Here is a 22,862-nt window from a genome sequence, read left to right on the forward strand (position 1 = left end):
GAAGGGAAAGGGAAGGGAAAGGGAAGGGAAAGGGAAGGGAAAGGGAAGGGAAAGGGAAGGGAAAGGGAAGGGAAAGGGAAGGGAAAGGGAAGGGAAAGGGAAGGGAAAGGGAAGGGAAAGGGAAGGGAAAGGGAAGGGAAAGGGAAGGGAAAGGGAAGGGAAAGGGAAGGGAAAGGGAAGGGAAAGGGAAGGGAAAGGGAAGGGAAAGGGAAGGGAAAGGGAAGGGAAAGGGAAGGGAAAGGGAAGGGAAAGGGAAGGGAAAGGGAAGGGAAAGGGAAGGGAAAGGGAAGGAAAGGGAAGGAAAGGGAAGGAAAGGGAAGGAAAGGGAAGGAAAGGAAAAGAAAAGAAAAGAAAAGAAAAGAAAAGAAAAGAAAAGAAAAGAAAAGAAAAGAAAAGAAAAGAAAAGAAAAGAAAAGAAAAGAAAAGAAAAGAAAAGAAAAGAAAAGAAAGAAAAGAAAAGAAAAGAAAAGAAAAGAAAAGAAGAAAGAAAAGAAAAAGAAAAGAAAAAGAAAAGAAAAAAGAGTGTATAAATTGATGATCTTCATCAAGCCTGTGACTTGTAGGACTCAGAGGATGATGTTTTGTGGGTTTGCAGTAGACACCAAAGCAAGTCAATGTTACATTTCATATTTCCTGCTGAGGAGCATCAACAGTCACATGATGTTCAGGAACAAAAAACCAAGTCCTTTTCTGTGCTTTGTTTTCTGATCATAAACCCGTGTTTCACACTGAAGATGATATCTGCTGTTACTAGGTCTCTCAGATGTTTTGTCTTTGTTTCAAAGTTATATGACATTATGTGAACCACTGTTACAGCTAAAGTAGTGGTACCCTTATGAAAAAATATCGACTTGGATTTCTCATTTGACGGAAGAATATGAAAAGAACTGTTCAGAAACTTTCTGAACCTTTGACTTTGTTCTTCATTAAGTGTGGTAAACTGAGAAAATTCCTGGGACTGAAAAGCCAGGAAATCAGCTATAGTCTGAAGGGGTGAAGGCAGAGGCTGCATAATTAGAACTTCACAGAACGAATCATAGAATGGCTTGGGTTGGAAGGGATCTTAAAGATTATCCAGTTCCCACCTGCCTGCCATGAGCAGGGACACCTCCCACCAGACCAGTTTGCTCAAAGCCCCATCCAGCCTGGCCTTGAACACCCCCAGGGATGGGGCATCCACAGCTTCTCTGGGCAGCCTGTTCCTGTGCCTCACCACCCTCTGAGTGAAGAATTTTCTCCTAACATCTCATCTAAATCTTTCCTCTTTTAGTTTAAAATCATTCCTCTTTGTCCCAGTACTATCTGCGCATGTAAAAAGATGCCCTCCATCTTTTTTATATGATCCCTTTAAGTATTGGAAGGCTGCAGCGAGGTCTCCCCGGGGCCTTCTCTTTCTCAGGCTGAACACCCCCCGCTCTCTCAGCCTTTTGTCATAGGAGAGGTGCTCCAGCCCTCTGATCATCTTTATGGCCCTCCTCTGGACCTGCTTAAACAGGTCCACATCTTGTGCTGGGGGCCCCTGACCTGGATGCAGCACTCCAGGTGGGGCTTCATGAGAGCAGCGCATAGGGAGACAATCACCTCCCTTGCCCTGCTGGCCATGCCTCTGTTGATGCATTCCTGGAAAACAAATCATAATAAATGCTTTACACTGCTTGAAACTAGGGGGAGGGAGAAAGGGAGAGAAGTGAAAGGTTGATGACAAAGAACGTCAATGAAAATTATTTTACTAAACCATAGTTCAAGTAAGCTTAACCTCTTATTTGATGAGATTATAATTTGATAATTTAGTACATATATTCTGTTATGCATGATATCTTCAATTTAAAATAATTAACACCACCTAAAATTAGTTGAATTATATGAATACATAGATAACTGTGCAACACAAAAACACCATCCTGAAGAAGAGTTTCTATTGGAGTGCCATGTAGGCCTGATCATTGCTTTCAATTTCTTTATACTGTCCTAAAGAAATATATAATTAAAGATAAAATTTACAGAGGACACAAACAACTGAAATATAAATAAAAATGAAGTGATTTGTACAGATGGATCTGCATCACTTGACTACAAGACAATGTTGAACATACATTTGGGAGAGAAGAGATGCGTGACTAGCAGTGGGAGCCCATGTGATGCATCACCAGCAGGAGTCATGTCTGTGTCATCCCTGGAATACTACATGCGTTTTCATAGCGTCAGCACCAGAATTTATGTTGGGAGATCAAAAGGAATTAGCAAGGAAGGCAAAAGAACGACTTGAGGTCTTGACAGGGCACTTCAGGGAGATACTTCAATTTGGTGCATAATGTAATTTATGTTTCAGCGTGATTAGACCACATGAAAGCTTTCTGATTACAGTGAGATATCTTATCTGGCAAATGAGTGAACGCTCAAGCCAGACAAACTCAAACTAGAAATAAAGTCTGAACTTTACCAAGGGAAAAATTAGCCTTTGAACAACATAGCCTAAAAAAATGGTTTATTTTTTAATTTTCATAATTTTATATCTCCTAGGAAGGAAGGGATGTGGCTTTAAAGACAGGTGAAGAATCTGTAGGCAGAAGACATTAGGTGAACTGGTGTTTATAACTGGTCTTAGGCAGACTAAATTATCTCAAGTGTTTCCATGTAAATCTCTGAATACCTTTTTTCATGTGTTGAAAGGCTATTTACCAGAAATTTTCAGTAAAGTGGATCTGAGACCAACTTATGCCTGCACAGTGGCATCCTTCAAGCCAAGAAGACTGGTCTGTGATGTTTCCTTTGGTTTTCTGGAGAGGTGCAGAATAAACAGTATCTGCTGAGGTCGTAAATTTAGCTGCACGGCAACTTTCAGGAAAGACGGCAAGAGTGTTATAAATAGAGGCAGGAAGAGCAACAGAGATGATAAAGTTAGGAAAAAACCTCAGCCTGGACCACAGACTAATATTTACAAAAATGTGTGTAAAAATCAGACTATAAAAAGCTGTTGGTGACTAAAATCAGAGTGTTTTATGTGAGTAATATACCCCAGGGGAGACATCCGATGGTTATTTGCATCATGGCTGACAGTTTCAAAGGTGGGATCTCATAAGCGTAGCCCAACTAGCCTTAATTTTAAGTGGTGCAGTTCTGTTTTGAGAATTTTGGTCTATGTATATCTATTCCCATCAGCAGTGATGATATCCATCTGGTCCAGCTTTTGCTCACCTGGAGTTGAGCCCTGTCTAAGTAGTGCACAAGATTTGTCAGAGTGGCAGTATTTTAGCTGTGTTGAAGTACCATCAGAGAGAAAATACATAGCTTAGGCGAGCAAGGTCTTCTGCCACAAGGTAGCCAGAAATAGTTTGTGGTGCACCCAAAGTTAACGTTATACATAAAGCATACGTATATATAAAGCATACAGAGCTTTCCTTCCAGATCCCAGGACACCAACACACCTATCCTCAATCCCACAGACACATAGTTATGTGTTCAGCTGGGGTCAAGAAAGCAGCATGGTTTGAGGTTTACAAAAATATATTTCTCTCTCAAAATATTCCTGGCCAGGTCCATCGTGGTCATCCAGCTCAGTCTCTGAACGCTGCTGAGATCTCATTTCTGTTCTGGATTACAGGGCACCAAAACACTCTTCCTCTCCTTGCAGTTTGCTTCCTCACGGAAATAATTTGGAGGCGAATTTCACTTTAGGCATGCTCAACTTTCGACTGGTAGAAGAATAGAGACCTCCCCATATAGAAATCCCCTTCCTTTTCCACTCTCAGTGAAAACAGTGGCCCCAGTGGCCCTGGATTGCCTCCGATCCTACAAAGGACTTGTTTTTCATGCAAATTGTCACTTCTAAAATTAATGGCCCCATGTATATACGACCAGATTCATACTCATGTCTCCAAGCTGTGGAAAATGACCTCCCTCAGCTTGGGGTGTGAAGAACTGGGACTTTTTGTGTCAGTCTCTTTTGAGTATGTGTCATTGTGTTAACTGTGCCCTTAGACAACACCTTCACTTCCTTTCTGAAATAATCCTGGTATTTCACATGAATCGAGTTTTTCATATGATCCATGGCTTCAGGCGACTTTCAATCCAAGCAAAAAGGATTGAGAGAGGCTAGCTTTGTCTCCCTTAAAATTTGGCAAGTTTTGTGCTACTTGGAAAAAGATGAAACTGTATTTCTTAGATGGGTCTTGGGCATTTTTTGCAAGACAAGGCTCTTTGATTTCAGAGAGAGTTTTCCTGTCTCAGTAAAAGAAGGAGCAGTAAATCCTCTTCTGCTATGAGTATTTGATACGGGTCTCTAGACACAGCTGGTTCTGCAGTTAGACAACTTAGACCCTGAAACTATGAAGAGCCAGTCCATACAGGATTTCACAGGATCATAGATGAATCATAGAATGGCTTGGGTTGGAAGGGACCTCAACAGTTCGCTTTGTAATGCCTCTGATGCACCTGACACGTACAAGGTGTGTGCACAAGCTCTGCTCATAGCTGTATGATGCTGTTACGCCGTTACATAGATTTATATATTAGATGCTCCTGTTATGCAGCCCTCTCGTCCTAATGCTCCAGCAAGACTCAACATCCTTCCCCTTAATCAGTGCTGGGCTTTGGCATCCCCCTCGGCAGAGCAAGCCCAAAGCAAGCACACAAGGAATGAAGAAAACCATCGCTGCCGCTCTTCTGCAGTTATCATACTTCTGTTATCAGCCCTCACCTGACGAGTCCTCGCTGTTGATCTGTGTAGTGAACCTGGCGCAGAGGACAAACACAGCCAGAGTTGGTCACAAACCTTACCTGAGAGCGTGAAAGGCCTGGTGGAAGCCAGGCTACACATAATGTCAGCTGCTAATGAATATTGTGCCTGTGGGGAGTGCTTTCACACCTCCTGTGGAGTACACGAGCGAATAACAGCTTGCAGAGCCCCTGTTCCCATGTGGGTTATCAGAAGGGAAAGGCTGGCCACCCTCCTGCCCAGCTGCTGCCTTGGGGTTGGTTTGGATGCTTGCCTTTCTGCCATTGCTGTTGCATTTGTATTCGAAACGCTGCAGGGGAAATGGTTAATGAAATAAGCATGCTCCATTTCTCGGTCACTTAAGCTATTTTCACTTGTGTCAGGTTTCATTTTGCAAAGCCCTGATGTTGTGTCTGAAACTAGTCGGCAGTTTGAAGCTTCTGAGGGGAGTTTCATAATGGATCAACCCGTATGTGGTAATTCGTCTACAACACCAGACCAGAGTTTCATTTTCCTTCCCTTTAAAACTTCCAGCTGAATTTGAATTTGTTTTAGGCGTGCGTGTCCTTTCAGTCCCAGACAACCTCAGCCTGCTACGATCCACTGGAAAAGGCTGAGCCTTCATCTCACATTTACAGTTCAGCGGGTTACAACAATTACATGACAAATAGTTGGCAATTCGGCCCATTTTGTTATCTTCTCTGCTTCTTCTGCAATGTTAGATCTCTTGCAGCCTCAGAAGAGCTGTACGCATGAAAAGGAGAACAAAGTCCTACTGCTGAGACATTTAAATGCCATAAAATGTCACAACATCAGATATGCTTCAAGATCTTAAAAAAGGATTAAAAGTGCGGAGAGTTTATTGGATGCTGACATGCAGTTAATAGCACTTTGCATGCAATGACTTCACACTGTTCCTGTGCAGCTTTAAATGTCATGTAAGTGTATAAATTCTATTCAAACATAACCTTTATTATGGGAGCATCAATAACAGGAAAATCTAATTAAAGGATAAAAGGCTTGGTGGAAACATAACCTTTTTCATATCAGATTGGTAATGAATTAATAGAGTTCTATGAAGGATATTATTCCAGACGAGCACTGACAAGCCCAGAGAAAACACAGCCTTCTACAACACCGTTTAGTGGAAGTTCCTCCTCTCTCTTCAGCAACCCATCCTCTCCCTTTGTAATCCTGCATGAATTATTATTCCATGTGGCTGCGTCGAAACACACGAAAACAGCAGCTGGACCTTTGAAATCCCCCCGTTTCATTCGGCCTGAATCATTCGCGCTGGGACACTTGCCACCTTGCCACACTCTATTACACCCAAGCCCGTGGCTGATGAATTACAGCTCTGCCGATTGTCCTGTCTAGCAAATTGCCAGCGTGCGAGGAGGAGCCCGGCATCATTAGCAGCGCTACGGAGCACCGCGGACACACAAAGTGCAGGGTGCGCTTCTCTCGTTCAGTGCTTCCCCTGGAAAACTAGGCCACGGTGTCCTTCAACCCGTAATGAGAATGACTATTGAGAGGACTGTCAATCTGCATAACAGAAGAAATGAGGCTTGACAGCTCAGAAAATTGGGGATAAATACAGTAGCAGAACCAATTACCGCAAAAGGATTCATTTTTTCTCCATACTCAGTCTGAAACAACCAGAAACGACCCAGGCCAAAGCTGCTGTCTAATTTTGACAATATATAGTTATCTATACCTAGGTGTTGATTCTGGCCTGGAAGACTTAGAATTCGATAAAATTCCATTTAGGGTCTGTCTTTCCCTAAAGAAATAGTTAAGTCCATGCTGTAAAAGTGAGATCTGAACTTGCCATATCACACCACAGATGGACCATCAGAACAGCCCTCACCCCTTCCTGTTTCTTTTGCTATATCCCTATGGAATCACTGTTCGTTGTTGTTGTTGATCTTGTTCTGTGCATTTCCAACCATCGGTTACTTTTTGTCCACACTGATTATTCAGAAATTATTACTTTTCCTTCCAGACTAATTAGATGTTACCAGTCTTCTGATACGTCCTGCAGACAGAGGTCTCGTTAACAGTGGCACCGAAGGGTGTCTGAAAAGACCAGGTTTTTCAAGTGCATTTCTCCACGACCCCTTTCTCCCTAATGCTGCAGGGTGCCCACATTTTCAGACGTGCTTTCCCTGGCAGTCCCCAGCCCCTTTTCCAGCCCAGACCTTGCCAAACAATCCGTCCTCCAGGTGCTAGTGCCAGTGGGCCCTGCGGTTCATCAGCAGCTCCTCGGAGCCGCAGGCCGTCATTGCTGTGACTTCTTCACCCTTCCTTGAATCTGCTCTGTGGGGAGGTGGCGGCCCTGACGAATCCCCAGCCAGGTCAGCACCTGCCATCAGAAGAGCAGACAGTCACCAGGATGGAAGCAGCGGGTTTGGAAGCGGTCGGCACTGGGTAAAAATGAGCGTGACAAAACCACGCTTCTGGACTCCCTGAGAGGTTCCCCAAAGGGTGCGAATGTCCTGGCATGAAGGTACCCGCTACAACCCTGCAACGTCTCCCTGCTTGGAGCCCTGTGTCTCCTGTTGCTGTTAAGGTGGTAGGGACCAGAGCAGCCAGCTTGGGACATCTCTTCTCATTTCAGACACCTCGGTGCTTGCCTCTGCCAGTGGATATGTAGAGTGTGGTCCCTTCCGGCAGGATCAGCAGAAAGGCAGTATCTGTCCTGTTACAGACAGCCCAGGTAAATAGCAGGTCTCACAGCTTTTAGCTGGCTAAAGTTAGGTCAGATGACTTTGGTGTGGTGTCCGTCCACGACAACCCTGCGCGACAAAAGGAAGCCTAGCTGGGAAAATAAATACCTGGCCCTTTGACACTCAGGAGGAGAGACTGTGAGAGCACTGCAAGAAGAGCCAAACTTGCTGCCTCCTTGGCATGCCACGGATGAGGACTCTCCTGTTGCAGGCAGCCAGGGACGAACAGCAGAAATATCACAAGCTAAAGCAAGAAAAGGAGATTTAAATTTATTTTATTTCTTGAGTGTCATCATATAAGCTGATAAATACATTGAGGACTTTAAAAGGAAGCCTGCATGCCCCCCAGCTGGGCATCTTTCATCATTGTCGTCCTCTGCCTTTGGAATTGGTTCTCTGGCTTTATGTAGCAGCCATCTGCAGCACGGCTAAGCTAAAGACATTTTTTGATGTCAGCTATTTCATGGATACTTTGCCACTGGTAAACACATTTAGATGTATAACCTGCTTTCTGCATTCCAGTTTACAGTCGGGGCTTGTGGGTTTGCGTGCAATCCCGTGGGTCCAGCTGGAACAGTTCTGAAATCTGTTTCTGGTCCCTTACGTTAGTAATGCATGGATGGGTGGGGGTGCTTTCAGAATTTTTGCAGTATGATAATGCCAGTAGTATGTGCCTTAAACACATAGAAATATGTTTAAATGTACTGAAAACCACAGACATCATCATGTGGCTTTAAATGCATGACCTATCTACTGTAGCGTTGGCCACTGACCTGGACCAGTTTTCCAGCAGATGGTTCAAAGTCCTCTCACTCATTATGAAAAAGAGATTACTTTAAGCCTTGAAGTATGAAGTTTAACCTTCCCATGCTTAGTGCAATATGCTGTGACTCTGAGCACCTGTGTAAGCTGCGAGGACTCTAGCATCTTTCTTGAGCTTGCTGAGTAGGTTGACCTCAACAAAATCCCGTGGCTGTGACTACTACCTACTATAAAACACCTACTGTGAAACACAGTTCAGAAGAACCTAGGAACAGTAGGATCTGAATATCAAATATAGCCATTCTTACAGAGTTACCGATGCTATTACTTGTAGCACAGTTCATAAAATAATTTTAATCTGGTTCTTCTAATGAACAGTCTATAAACAGAATCCTAAGTGCTAAGGTCTGATTTTCAGAGAGTTCAGCACTCGGGGGAATGGCATAGATGTCATTTGCAGGTTATATACTCAGGAAATTTGCAAAAGCTGCAGTTCCAGTGTTACTCATTACAGTGTTATTAACTACCTCTCTAGTTTGTATCTGTACAAGAAAGGAAATAAATGAAAAATACAGCACTGCTTGGAAACTGGGCTGAGGAAGGCTTTTTCCATGTAGATGAAGAAAACAGTGGGCAGTGATGTTAAAAACACACAGTTCTCCAAGCTGCCCACCAGTACGGGTGCATGTTATCTCTTCAGGTTCCTACTCCTGGGATCATACTGCTTTTAGCTATGTGCCTCTGGTAGGCTAAGCACATCACTGGCTTCTGGTGAGCTTGAAACCCACTGTTCCTATCTGATCGCTGTTCCTGCAGTTATAGTTTTCCTCTGGGCTTTGAGCTGCAGCAGAGATTTTATGTGGGCAGAAAATACTATTTTTCTTTTGCCAGCAATCTTCTGGGGAGCTGCTGTCAGTGCTCCATCACATGTGGTGGATCATCACTTACAGAGGATTTTCTCTAATAAAATATTTTTCATCTTGAGCTGTCCTGTCAGAGAAGTCTTACCTGTGACACCTCCCCAGGGCAGGAGAAGGAGCTGGATTTAGTCCCTGATTCCTCAGCCAGGACTGAACATATCCTCTCTCTTATACCTACTTCTGTCCTCCTCTTCCAGCTGCTGCAGCCTCCCCGTCCCGAGATGACAGGTCTGCTCAGATATACTGACCCCAGCAGAGCCTCACCCAGTATTGAGCTGCACTCATACCAGAGTGACCAGACATTCAAACGTTGTGTTTTTACAGGGCTGACATCTCTGGTGTTCTTCACGCACTCGGGCTCTTGCTATTTGTGAGCTATTCATGGTTAAAATCACATTTGAAAGAGTGTTAGAAAAATGTTCAATTAGCAAATTGATACAGCTCTTGTCAAGCAAATAAACCTCGCTGTGAATCAAGGCTCAGGAAAAATGGAATGGGGTCCTTCCCTCCTCCATTCCCGTTTGTGATCCTTCCTCCCTCACTGAAGCATGGCCACAGCCTGCTAGTTTTCACTCATGTCATACCTATGTTACTCCTATTGTCAGAGTGAATGAGACAGCAGAAATGAAAACAAGAGTAAAACGTATGGCTCTTCAAAACAGCACAAAGAAATGTAAGCCCAAAGTGCTGCACTCTAGAGAAGGACGCTCAGGAAATGCTATTTCTAGTCCTGCAGGCTGCCGGCTGCCCGACACAAGTGTGAGGATCTCTGAAATGCCGGGACAGCCACTGCTCGGCTGGGATGCTCTCTACACATCTCGGCAAGGAGCTTCCTACCTGCACTGGACCAAGAGGTGATCCTTACTTCTCCATCCAAAGAAATTTGGTTTTCATTTTTCAGCAATCCTGGCACAAGTACCAGTACATTATGCAAATAAGAAGATATTTTCCTTACACATTGAGACTTGAGAGTTGTAATTATTGTTTGATTAAGGATGTATCAAAAACACAGCTGGTGTCAGTTCTGGAGCTAGGGGCAGAGGCTGAGACCTACAGCCAAACCCTAGGGCTTTCTGTAAGATTCTGGAGGTTTTTCTGATCAATAAGATAATGTCTAGAATTAAAAGAAGTGCTCATGCTGTGAGCCACAGCATAAAACCTGTGTTATGAGTGTGACAAAAACTTTTCTTATTCTCTTACTAGACGGTAAAAATATTTAAGTCCCCAGGACTTGGGACCCCAAACATGCATGCTGACTTTATAGCCAACTGACAGCATTTGTATTTTAAAGCCCTCCTCACCAGCTAGTAGCACATCGAAGTATGACTGCTGGATATGTGACTGAAAAACTATTTAGGCGTTAATGTGCTTTGTAAAACCTCATGTACACGACATCCAAATACAAAGAGTGTTGCCTTCGAAAGATGTACTATTTATATGCAGTTTATTTCACTCCTAGCAGGCTTCTGTGGGGGTTACTTTTTCTGCGGTGGCACAGTATGTTTCTTCTGCTACATCAAAATGTGCTAGGTGTCATTTCCTCCAATTTATCGATGGAGGAAACCAAGGGACAGAGAACAAAACCCAGCCTTTGTGTTCCTGCGCTCCGTTTCCTGGCTGTGCTGGTTTCCTTCTCCCCGCCGGTTCCCAGCTCCCAGCGCAGTGCCGGGCCCTCCGCTCCTCCACATCGGTCTGCATGGAAATCAGCTCCTAACGAAACACCTAACCTCACTCAGACGGCTCTTCCACAGACCGCAGGTGGCTTCAGCGAGGCCGGATTGCTCTCAGCCGAGCAGGAGAGGTGTGTGACAGCTGACCGCACCTGGCTGTGCGAGCCCCTCCTGCCGCCGTACAGAGCAGGAACTCCTCGGAGCTGCGGCGTCAAGGTGGCACAGGCGGCTGGGCACAGAAAGCTAAATTAAGGAAGAGTTCGGCGTCCACACCTCACCCGCTCCCCAGCACTGCTGCCCGATGTGCCACGCCAGGTATTGTCACGGGGAGGACTGGCACGCTTTCATCCCAAGGGACCGGTAACATCTCTGGAAAGCGCTAGGGGTCCTGCAGGATGCAGCTGGGGCCATGCCATCCCGTGGGCTAAAATTCTTTGTTTTTGTTTAACATCCAGCTCCGTGTGCCTTCCTCCCCACTCCCTTCCCCTCACTGCCACCTGTAAGTCCTGAACTGCTTTTCCAGCTCCGTGGGCAGCGATGGATGTTGTCCACTGAGCACAACAAACCCCGTGCCCATGAGGACTTCTTGTTGCTCTTTACTCGAGCTCTGTTTCTAATCTTTCTGTCGTGCTTTTTGCTACTCTGCCTTTCCACAGCCACCCAGAGAACAGAGGTGATGAGTCAGAAAGGGAAGTTTAATAGTGTCCAGAAACAGAAATAACCAGAAAACCTCAAAGAGTTTTACTGCCTTTTTCTTACTGAGGACAAACAAGTTGTAATGAAAAAAAGAGAATCACATGGGTTAGTTTTGAAAATTACCGAACGGACCTGTCCAACAGCTCCTTTCAAAACAGGGGAAAAAGGAATCAGAAGGTTGGAGGAACTGTGGAGATTTTTTTAAAAATGTTTACGGGAGTTCAAAAGAGTGGAGGTCACTACAGGATACAGGCAGATCTATAAATTTTTAAACCAAGTTATTAAATATTCTGCTTAGCAAGCTTAATGGGTCAGACTGAGGAGGTGTGAACGGAAAACGAAAAAAGCGGTGAAGTCCTACACCCGTTAAAGGCAAAAGCAACACGCTGATGACTTCATAGGTTTCAGGACTTTGCTCATGCTATTGACAGCCCGTGGTTGGTCATCCTCCGGCAGAAGCTCTCCAACCCCTAGCTAGTGGTGATGAAACGAATTCACAGTGAAGGACATGCCATCGTATGCGCGTGTTGTGCTGCGAACATGGCTATATGATTGCCCTTTTTGCAAATACTACTCTTTATATTCTTTTTGAACCTTAACACAGATGTAAAACTAGGTAAGCTAAGGCTTAAGGAAAGGTTATTATATTGTGCACAGGACATTCAGGAGTTTCCTTGACCTGTGCATCAATCAATGCACATAATAAGAAGACTACGTTCATGCTCTACAAAAACTAGGAAGTCATACAAATGGAAGGAAAACTTCAGAACTGCGAGTCTGGAAGATTGGGTCCTTTCAGATTTGCTCATTTGATCAGTAGGCCAGAGTTAAAATTTTTAGTCAGCTTGGAACTCACTTCCATTTTTCATGCTGGCAACTCTGAATCATCTCTCTGCTGCTTCAACTTCAAAACAGGAAAAAGTGAATATGGTAACCAGCCATGGAGTCTTATAAAAATATTTCTGTGCTGTACAAAGTAGCTGAAAAAAGGCTTGACTCATCCCGTGAGCATCTTTCACTGTGCCCACATGGGCAAGCTTGAAGGTGTGTGGGGCACCCACCTAGTACTCCTTGCTGCAGCAACACAGGAACGTGAAGAGAAGGTACAGAAACAAAAGATTCGAGATGGAGGGGAAAGTTCGCAACACTGTGCATCAGTCCTGATCCGGTTGACTTGAACGGGAAGACTACCACTGAGAGCAGAAAGGCTGCGACTTCACCAGAACGTGTCCCTGAGCTCTGTTCTGAATGCTTTTGCTCTTCTGGTGGCATAAACAGGCAGAAGAGCCCCTCGGGAAGTGTCGCTGGAGGAATTCTCAGAGGACTGAGCCATCCCCTGCAGCTGGTCGGTGAGTTCAGAGGATGAAGGGCATGATCCCGGGCTCTGTAATTGCATCTCCAGCGGCTGCTACGTACCACACCAAGCACAACTGATGAAAAAGGGGGGTTAGGCAGGAGGAACAAAGATGAGATTTATATTTTATAGAGTTGCTCCTTTTACAAGAAGGCACCATTTTACCCGTTTTCTTGTGTTTAAAAACGAACTCACTCTTAGTGTCTACATGGTTAATAATCCATATGTGAACTTTTCCTTTCCTAATTAGTATTTTCTTTTAAACTTAGCAATACGTTGACTTGTGTCTCCATACATACCCATACACGCTCACTGATTACTGGAGCCAAACAAAAGCTAAAAAGGCAGTCGGATAAACAGTCATTTGCGTGTTGGCTCCATCTTTAACAGTTCTGAACTATGTAAACAGTTCAACTGCATTACAGCGCATTTAAGCAAATAAAGGCAAAGAAAAGTGTAAAGTCAACCTCTGATTAATTTTATTTGGAATACTTCACCAGACCTTGGGTGTTTGATCTTCTATATAAACTAAAAAAACCACTGTCAAAAGGGACTAACAATAAAAATAAATTGCATTGTGGATGCAAAGAATGCTTTTAAGAAAGTACAACTGAGAAAAATATGCTAATAAATTTGGTTTAGAAATTATCATTACTGGGTTAACAATAGAACCTGATACTTTGCTTGCAGGTGTTTATCCTGCGTTCTCTTAACACGCAACATGTAAACTCCCTGAAGGATTTTTAGCTACACATCATCTTTCAAAGTATCTGCTTGACTGAGTTCATTTTAAGGCTGTATGGTACATACGGATTTGGACTGAGTATTGAATAAAGCACAAAAGCAACCTCCATTTTCAGGACTTAGTGTTACACTAGAATCCAAAAGTATTTAAATTATCATTCCGTTAAATGCATACATTTTAACTTTTTGTTAGTTTGTTTATTTTAAGCAGGTACTATATAAGGATATTTCTCCAGAAACAGTATTAATTTGCTTTTTAACAAGATTCAACAGGATCAGAGGGGTAATATATATCATAGAGTTCAACATACAAAATCTATCAGCCCTAACCCATATAATACTCATCTTTAACTTACTTTTTTTTTTTTGCTTTAAAGTGAAGAAAAAAACACCAAACAACCTTATTTGTGTTTAATCCTTTCAATGTTAACCAACGTCTTTCAAGGATGCAATGAGCTAAGCAGGAATATATAAATAGGGAGAATGCCTAAGCCATTAATTCTGATAACCTGGCTGAAGAAAGAGGCTCTACAGAAATGCTTTGTTTGTGATATAAATTATGTAACTATGTAAATGCCAGGCAAACAATGGTGGGCAAAGACTGCTAATGGAGCTTCACCAGCTTTTAGGCCTATAATGCTAACTGTACTGATGTTTTTCCAAAGTCCACACCTTTCAATTAGGACTAAAAGTCAGTGGTAAAATTCCAGCAGCCTAGGTTTGGGATTTTCTGATAAAGTGAAACTGACCTTGCCTATTTGTGGCCCAGCTGAATCTTGATGTAACACACTTGTTTTCCTGTAGATAATTCAGGAATAGATTTGACCCTGGAAGACTAATTTCATACTGTGTTGGAGTACAGTTAGTAACAGCCAATTTCGTGTTGCTTCCCATCAACTTCATGTGCCATTGAAGACTTGCAGCTGATAACGTAGAGAGGGACTGTTCACAAAGCATGTGTTCACCACAGGTTAAATGCTTCATTTTGTGTGACACGGAGTAGAACTCATTCCTGGCAGGACTATAATATTGAGGCATATGATCTGTCACTGGACACGGAAAGAGCTTACCACCTTCTAAAACTGCTCCTAACCTATTCAGTTTGACATTTAAAAATGCAAGCTAAGATGTGACATTTATTAGGCAAATTGTTTTTATCATTCTTTTCCTTTAATTTTATAAAGACTAAAAAATAAATTTAAGTTCCTAATAATTCAGATGAAGTGTAAGTATACTGACATTCTCAGTTAGAGATCCGTTGACTTTTCCACGATGTTATATATATGTAGATGTTCATTACAACCTAAATGCAGAAACTGGATCTTGAATTGGTTAAACTAATTGATCTGTGTAGAATGCCTGTCTTGAAGAGCTCTAATTAAAACAATACTTTTCAACAGACATCACCACCTTCCCCTTTTTCCCACGACTGAACAAAAACTGCATTTTGATCTCTTTAGGATTTTGCTTGTTTTTCTTCAAATTTATTAGCTTCTGTAATTATATAGTCCATTTTATTGTTAAATCAGAAACAGTAAGAGAACACTCTAGGGTTGGTATAGTCATTTTACAATGAGCATATCAGCTACAATACCTTTATCTAATGTTGTCATAAAACCAAACAAACAGAACCAGAACAGCAATTTTTTGACAAATCTGCTTATTGAGATATCGCTTATTCTGTAAGGAAGAAAATACTTGAAAAATAAAAAAGTTAAAATTTAGTTAAAAGCTTTACTTGTTTGGGAGCAATCTCATAAAACTTTTTAATATGAGCACTTCACTTCACAAAATGAAAAACTATTTACAACATTTTGCTTGCAGTTTGGTCACATTATCTACACACATTTGCAGAAGATCTTAGGCAAAATAGGTACGTATCTTTTTCTGACATAGGCTATCAGATTGATTGCACATTTTCCTTTTACATAATGGCTCTCCTATAGTGCACTGAAGTCAGTGATCACTGTCTAATTACATTCTCGTTTTAATTTATGGCTCAACAATAAAATCAATACCACTTCAAACCCAAATATCTGACTGGCTGAATGACATATAGTGTGAAACATGTGGATCCTACTTTCTTGGACCTCATTTTCAAAAGTTAGGTGCACAATAGTTCACCTTGCTAGCACAATTACCAACCTGTGCGAAGAAATAAAGGACCTGTACATCTAATCTGTTTGAAAATCAAGGCATCTTGTCAAATTCTGCGAACTGTTTTCCCTCTAATTACAGCTCATTTAAGAAATGTTCATTTCCCTACGGCACTATAATGAACTTTTCAGCACGCTATTACTGAATTACAGTATCTTTTACATATATACTATATTTTGGCCAATAACGTAATTTCCATGTTACACAATATCATTGCCTTCACAAGCAGAGTTGCTACATACATTCACAGTTTCAATAGATTGTAATTAGCTTCTCCAGTTGTGCTTTGAAAATCCCAAATATTTTCCAACAGTAAGTGCAAAGCAAACGTCCTATGCAGCTACAATTGGTCACAGAGTTATAAACTCCATAATTACGAGAAGAGCATTCTCTCATTCTCCATTTTCATCACCTGCTTTTTCAGGTATGACCTCCAGGCTTCGACGAGGTTTTGAGATTTCTGCATTTTCAGTGCCTGGCTTATTAAGTCCACACGAAAGAGTGGCATAGTGGATTTGTTTCAGATTCTCCAGTGCTTCATTTTTAGCATATTTGAGAAGATCAGCTTGTCCCTGCAAAACCAAAATACTATTAGAATACACAGTTGATAACAGGATTCTCTTCTCCTTCTGTTTGTTTCAGATTAATGGAATAGTTGCTCTGTTCAAAATAAGTAAATAAATGAACATGGATTACTTCATGTTTGTAAGCTGGTAACAACCAAGCTCCTTGCTTGCTCTGGACCCAACTGATTGTATAAACAAAGGAATAGGGATCATTTCTATCTAACAGCTGTCAGGAAAGTAATCTGCGCTGTATTTTTAACCCGTGGGGACTATAAGTGTTTCTGCATCGAGAAAATTGTGAAGGCTCATTTTATACTTCAGGGAGCAAACTGTTTTTGTTGTTGTTGTTGTTCTTTGAGATTTTTTTCCTAGCAATGTGATTCATTCAGTAGTAGCATGGTAAAGAATCAAAGTTTGACAAAACATAAAAAATGAAATTAACAGGCCGGGAAACAACATGTAAAAAGGACAGTGATGACAGAGACCTCACAGGATTGTTTGCAGTTCAGAGCTACCCCTCTTTACTTGAAGTGTTACTCTTCGTAGTAATTAAGTTTTAACTAAAACTGTAAGAGAAACTGTCCCAGACTCGGGTGATTTGGCTCTGTCCTGTATTATCAGCTACTCCATCTCTTTGTGTTGATTAGAGCCCTCTAACTGCAACAACTCTCAGCAGCAGACTGGGGACTGCCTTCCCTGCAGCCCTTATCTGCCCACCCTGCCCGTGTGCAGGGAATGGACAAGCTCATGGTGCTGTCTGCCATCCCAAAGGAGAACGGCCCCACAGCATGGAGAAAAGCAGATGAGGTTTCAAAAATACTAGATCTTAAACAGTGTCATTTCCAACTGAAGGGGCAGAAAACAAATACACAAACATGCACACAAAAAAAACAGATACTATAGTTCCTTGACACTCTCAATTCATGTAACGTCTAATAAGGTACAAACTCTGACTGCACCTTTTCCTGTAATTGGGGGATTCACGTTTCTCATGTAAATCCTCCTGATTGACACCTCTCTTGAAGAGATGCTGACTTCCCTTGTAGAGACATAACTGCTCCGTTGCCTCTCTTCCTCTGCCAAATAAGGCTGAAATCCAACTTTTTGATTTCAAAAATAAAGAGTTACAATGGCAGTCAGAAAAACATGTGTGCACTCATGTTGTGCTGTTTCAACCTCACTTCTTTAGCAAGGCAGAATATAAATACCACCCCATGAAGTAAGCAGAATTACACATTTGAAGCACACAAATTCAAAACATATATTGCTTTCTACCCCCTACCCTTATCCAAGACTAATTGCTGGAGTGTTTTTTCTGATTACAAGACAGGAAAAAATCTAGAAATACACCAAACATAGCAAAAGCCTCAGTAATATTTTCTCCTAAGGAAAACCAGGGATTCTTTTTTTAAAAAAAAATCTTTTTTCCAAACTGACAAACAACTAAAAGCTAATTTAAAACACTCCAGCAGACTAAATGAGTCATATCTGGAGTGCATCTGTTTCTAGCCCAAGTTCTGTTTTACATGGATTAGTATAATATACTTCTGGAACTTTAATCAAGTTGTTTATTATAGGCAGAGCTGCTAGCAACAGTCTATTAATAAGGTTGCCTAAAACTCCCCATTTAGAAAAAAAACCTGCTGTCAGTTGCTTATATGCTTGCCAAACTTTTACTATTTGAGCTGATATTCTCTACGTAGGATTTTTGCCACTAGCAGATTTTATTATTACTGTTTAATATTATTCTTTAACCTCATCCATATGGCTCATTCAGTTCTGAGAATAAAGACAGGAAAATGCTGTCAGAATTTTTTTAACAACCTTCCATCCTTCCCCCCAACCTCCCACTTAGGGTAGGGACTTGCAATTCAAATGACTTAAGGAACCCACAGTTGCAGATCCAAGTTATGAGCTTTTACCAAACAAAAATCAGATTTTGAACGTGGCTAATACAATCACGCAGGATTTCATTCTAGGTCTTTCTTCATCTCCAGCATGTGGCAAGACAACGTGTATTCCATTCTCACACAATAAAAAATGTGCGTTAGAAGAAAATGGTTGGTTTTCCCTGTATGGCTTCTCCAAGTTGTCCTACCACCAGGATTTGGTTACCAGTGAAGGCAGCCCAAAAGCCAGACTGGAGGAAGGGTAAGGAAGAGCCTGGGATGGTGACTCTGGCAAGGAGAAGGTGGAGAAAAGGAGGAGGCAAAGGGCAGTCTCTGGGGCTGAGCTGGCAAGAAGGCTAGGACTGCAGAAAGGGAAGTTGGATTGCATTAGGCAAGGTAGTGACAAGGTAAGACTGAAGGAGGAGATCGTGAACTAGCAACAAAACTACAAATGCAGTGCAGGAACACAGAGACCAAACTGGACGAGGTGACAGGGAAAGGAGACAACGATTGGAACTGGAATACAGAAAGTAAACAGATCTGACAAAAACCACCATGTTGAATGAAGCCTGGAAATGGTAGTCAAGTAGAAGGACTAACAATTCAAAAAAGAGCAAGAGAACTTGTCAATGAGATTAAAAGCTGGTGAGAAAGAAAAACAAGCAAAAATGCACAACAGCTAGAAGACTGTAGAATACAATGAAATCAGGTAATGTGATGGGAAAACTAAAATTAACACTCATAGGAAGCATCTCTGGAGAAGAGGGGACAATATGAACTGGAAAGCAACAGAAAAAAATCTGCCAGAATAGAAAATTAGGCACCAAGTGGGAAAAGAGCACCGGATGGAGGAGAGAGGGGAGGGAGGAAGCCAGGGGTTGGCAGGAATGGCTGGGTTTTCAGCAGGGAGCTGCGATCATCTGGACAAGACTGAGGATGATGAACTCCATACACAAGAGTAGATCTGGGATAAGAGCCTGGATTATTAGAGGCAAGAGGGGTTCAGACTAAACACATTTGGCCTAGTGTTAGTCAAGTTCAGACTGGGGTGAAAAAGTAAAATGAATCTGCGTCCATTAGATACTCTCTTCTCCAACACTCAGAATGAAGCAATTGATTTCTAAATGCCTCTGAACTCAGAAAACCGTTTGTGAAAACAACAGTGTTGTCATTATCTACCAGCATGTCTTGAGCCAAAGACAAAGAGCCACCCAATGCTACCAAACATGGCCCTAGCTCAAGCGAGAGAGGTCTGTCCCATTGTCCTAGCTCTGCTGATGCACCAGCATGAAGCCATACGCTGAGGAAAAAAAAGTATGCATCTTAAAAATTCAAGCTGTAGTCACAGTGAACACTGTTGAGCAGTAACACAAAGCATTTGAAAGGCAGAAAAATTGAAAAATCATCCAGATATGAAAAATGGCCACCAATTATAAGACCTCACAGACCTTCCTTCTAGCTGTATATCAAATTTCTCTTGTCCAAGGGCTCTCAAGAAGTAGTGTTTTTATACTCCTTAAAGGTAAATAAAAACAAAACCAAAATGGTTCCTATCTGTTCTCGTGTCTATGAAATGAGATACCATGTTGCAGACAATCTGACAGAGTAACTAGAACATCTCAGCACAACTGCCTTCTTAATCTGGTATGTATTCGCTCATGATTTTTGGATAACAGGTTCTCCAGTGAGTGTCTGAATACTGAAGTACCGTATAGATGACATTTGAAACAATTGCATGGGCACCTTCTCCCCCGGAAATTCTAAGGAACTACATTACAAATGACTGGGCTTTATCTCAGGGTCTGGGAGCCCAAAGCTTGTATCAGGAACAGTAAGAAGCTGGCATCACTTTCTCAAAACCTCTGAACAGGGGGCTGCTCGGTATGCTGTAACATTCTGCAGTGCTCCGTGTCCGGCTGACTTGCTCTCGGTGCACTCACAGAATCAGGCCATAAAGGACTTAGCTTCTTAACTTCTCAAAATGATTTTAATTAAGAGCCAAAATCCCATCAGTCTAGCAACATCGAGATACTAGTAGTTTTCAGTATCTTAATTGAACTAGGATACGGTTTTTTCTTCTGAGCACCTACAGGAGCAACTATGGGGGTAAGCAGCAGGTTTGGGGGGCTTTATGAATGCCCATGGTGAGAACAGTGCTGCCCGTACAGTCAGTCCACATCTAAATACACAGATTGAATACAGGTAGTTCATCTGAATTCAAACATGCCATACAGTTTCAAATTAGGAAAAACAAAATACTTTAAAATAGCAATTGTAACACATACACGCACATATAGATATTTGTTAGATAAGTGAGCTGTTCTAACAAAGAGTTCCCATAGAATTAAGCTGTCGATTTCGTTATTTTATCAAACTTTCCATTGCATCAACTGTAGTCGAAATGTCCCAATTAAAAAAAAGATCAATATGTGCCTTGAGGGCAAAATGCAACTTAATCGGTTTGGAAAATGTATCAGCCAAGCTGTATGACCATGCTACGACTCCTCTGTGAGGAGCTGATGATAGTGCTCATGCAGAATTATTTAGTGATGCTGTTCAGAGCCACAGAGCATTTCCTAAATCATAGCCAAGAAACTACGTGAAATACTGTTCCAGATTACAAGTAGAATAAAAAGTTCAATCTATCTAAGCACAGCACTGCCTTTGGTGTGTCGGTTGCTCAGTTGCCTTGCTGAACAACAAAATTTGGGGTCACTGAACAGACCAGATTTTATGTTGTTCAAAAGAGAAGTTAATTTGAAGCAGACAGGGAATTCAAGAGAAAAAAAAAATATTCTTCAAGTGGCTTCATAGATTGTCACTCTCCTGATCAGTTTTTACTCCAGAAAATGTGGGTATTCAATTTCCATCCCTGTCCTCACATACTTTTTAGAGAGCTGGAAAAATGGAAAACAGAAATGGAAAACCATAGTACTAGATCAAAATTATGATTGCAGGAAGAGCAGTGTCTTAGAATCTCATAGACTTTTTAACTATGTCACTCAAGACAAGTTACAGTTAGAGTCTGTAGTTAAGAGTCCAGAGTGAAAAAGTTCAGTGTGTTTTACTTCAAGCAAATCACAAGCTCTAACTTTCTGTGTATCTAAATGTGAATAATAATACTTAATAGGAGCCTATGTGAACTGTAGGATTTGTGAACTGTAATGCTGGTAAAGAACTTTTAAGACGTTACAACATACATGAACTTTTTGTAATAAGACCTCCTATTACAGTTTAGACAAGTTGATTAGACATCTTACTGATTTTTTGATGAAGTATTAAGTATGGGAAAAACTGTACCTTCCTATAGAAGGGACATTAATCTGGAAGCAGAAAAAAAAATTAAGTCAATGTTGAAGAGATTTCCTGAATAATCTCTTTAGAAGGAAGGCCTAACTTCATAATTACGTTAATCCTAAAGATACACAAAGAAGCCCTTCAGTGCTCCCAGGAGCCAGATCTCCAGTGTGGGTTGTCCAGTTCCTGGCTTATGCAGAAATCATGATTTCACAGGTCAGTCATTCATCAACTGCAAATCCTTCCCCCAGCCAGCCCTTATGTTCTGAATGGAAAGCAGAGATGAAACAGAGGTACTGCTGCTGTTTCAGGCAGCATTAAAATAGATTTCCTTATCCAAGCTGTATCTGATCCTCTTGACAGAAAATTAAAGGGTAGAATCTATTTCCTTTACATTTGCCCAAAGCCACTGAACTGACTCCCCTCCTCTTCATCTCCTGGGTAGTATCAGTTTGTACTTGACACATCCCATATAGCATCTTCAGGAAATTCTGCTCTATTAAAGGAAAAGTGACAATCTGGTCCTTTTATTTTTAAGCAGAACCCACAAACATATTTGTAGAATGTATTAACTGTACACACTGTAGCAAATTCAACCCCTTTTTGATTGACTTCTGCATTGAACTTCTGAGGTGTAAAACAAGGGGGACAGAACAATAAGCAGCACAGTGAAAAGCTTAAAAGCTGGAACTAACACAGAAAGCAGAAATATGTGTGTGTTACTGCTTTTCTGTAGTGGTGCACTGTAAGGAGAGGTGGTAGGGAATTCTATTTTCAGTAATAAGAACTAAAAATAAAAAAATAAGTCAGAGAAAATTTTCTTTCTAATTAAAACAGATTTTCTAGTTTAATATAGTGATGAAATATTTGACTGAGTGGGAGAGAAGAACTCATTAGTAGATGTAAACACAAAATTTGAATAATTTGGGCTAGAAGGATAGTGTCAAGGGAATAAATTAGGAGAGGCAGTTTTGCTGTCTCTATAAATTTTGTTATTCTCTGCTGAGATGAAAGACTAGAGATAAGAAACTTGTTCCACATTTGAGTTTCCTGAGGGTTTCTAGCTGAAAGCTTTTTTATATTACATCACTTAATGTTGTGTAAAAACATAAGCAAATGTGCTCAATAGAAGGCAAAGAGAATCTCTAGATCATACACACTCATCTTACTCCAGTTTGGATTATTGATATATTTTGCATGTATCATTAATCACCATTCCTCACTAACTGCAATAGCAACAGCCTCCCTTTTGTTTTTCAATAACTGCATTAACCTGAATACTCTCACTCCCTTTGAAATCACAGAAAAGGGTTTAAACAGCAGCACAGCTTCCACCCAGCCCCAGTAGCTTCACAGAAATCAGT

General features: G+C 41.6%; 1 protein-coding gene across 2 annotated transcripts in view; it reads right to left on the reverse strand.

Moving 5' to 3' along the window:
- Positions 1–15,044: 15,044 nt before the first annotated feature.
- The window catches only part of PLCL2 (phospholipase C like 2), a 100,006-nt gene continuing 92,188 nt past the window's right edge, over positions 15,045–22,862 (reverse strand). For both annotated transcript variants that reach the window (XM_083825113.1, XM_083825114.1), the window contains one exon: positions 15,045–16,318. In XM_083825113.1, coding sequence (XP_083681239.1) covers positions 16,139–16,318 — 180 coding nt within the window. In that variant the 3' untranslated portion in view covers positions 15,045–16,138. The remainder of the gene's footprint in view (positions 16,319–22,862) is intronic.

This window comes from Anser anser (assembly GCF_964211835.1).
Source record: "Anser anser genome assembly, chromosome: 2".
NCBI lineage: Eukaryota > Metazoa > Chordata > Aves > Anseriformes > Anatidae > Anser > Anser anser.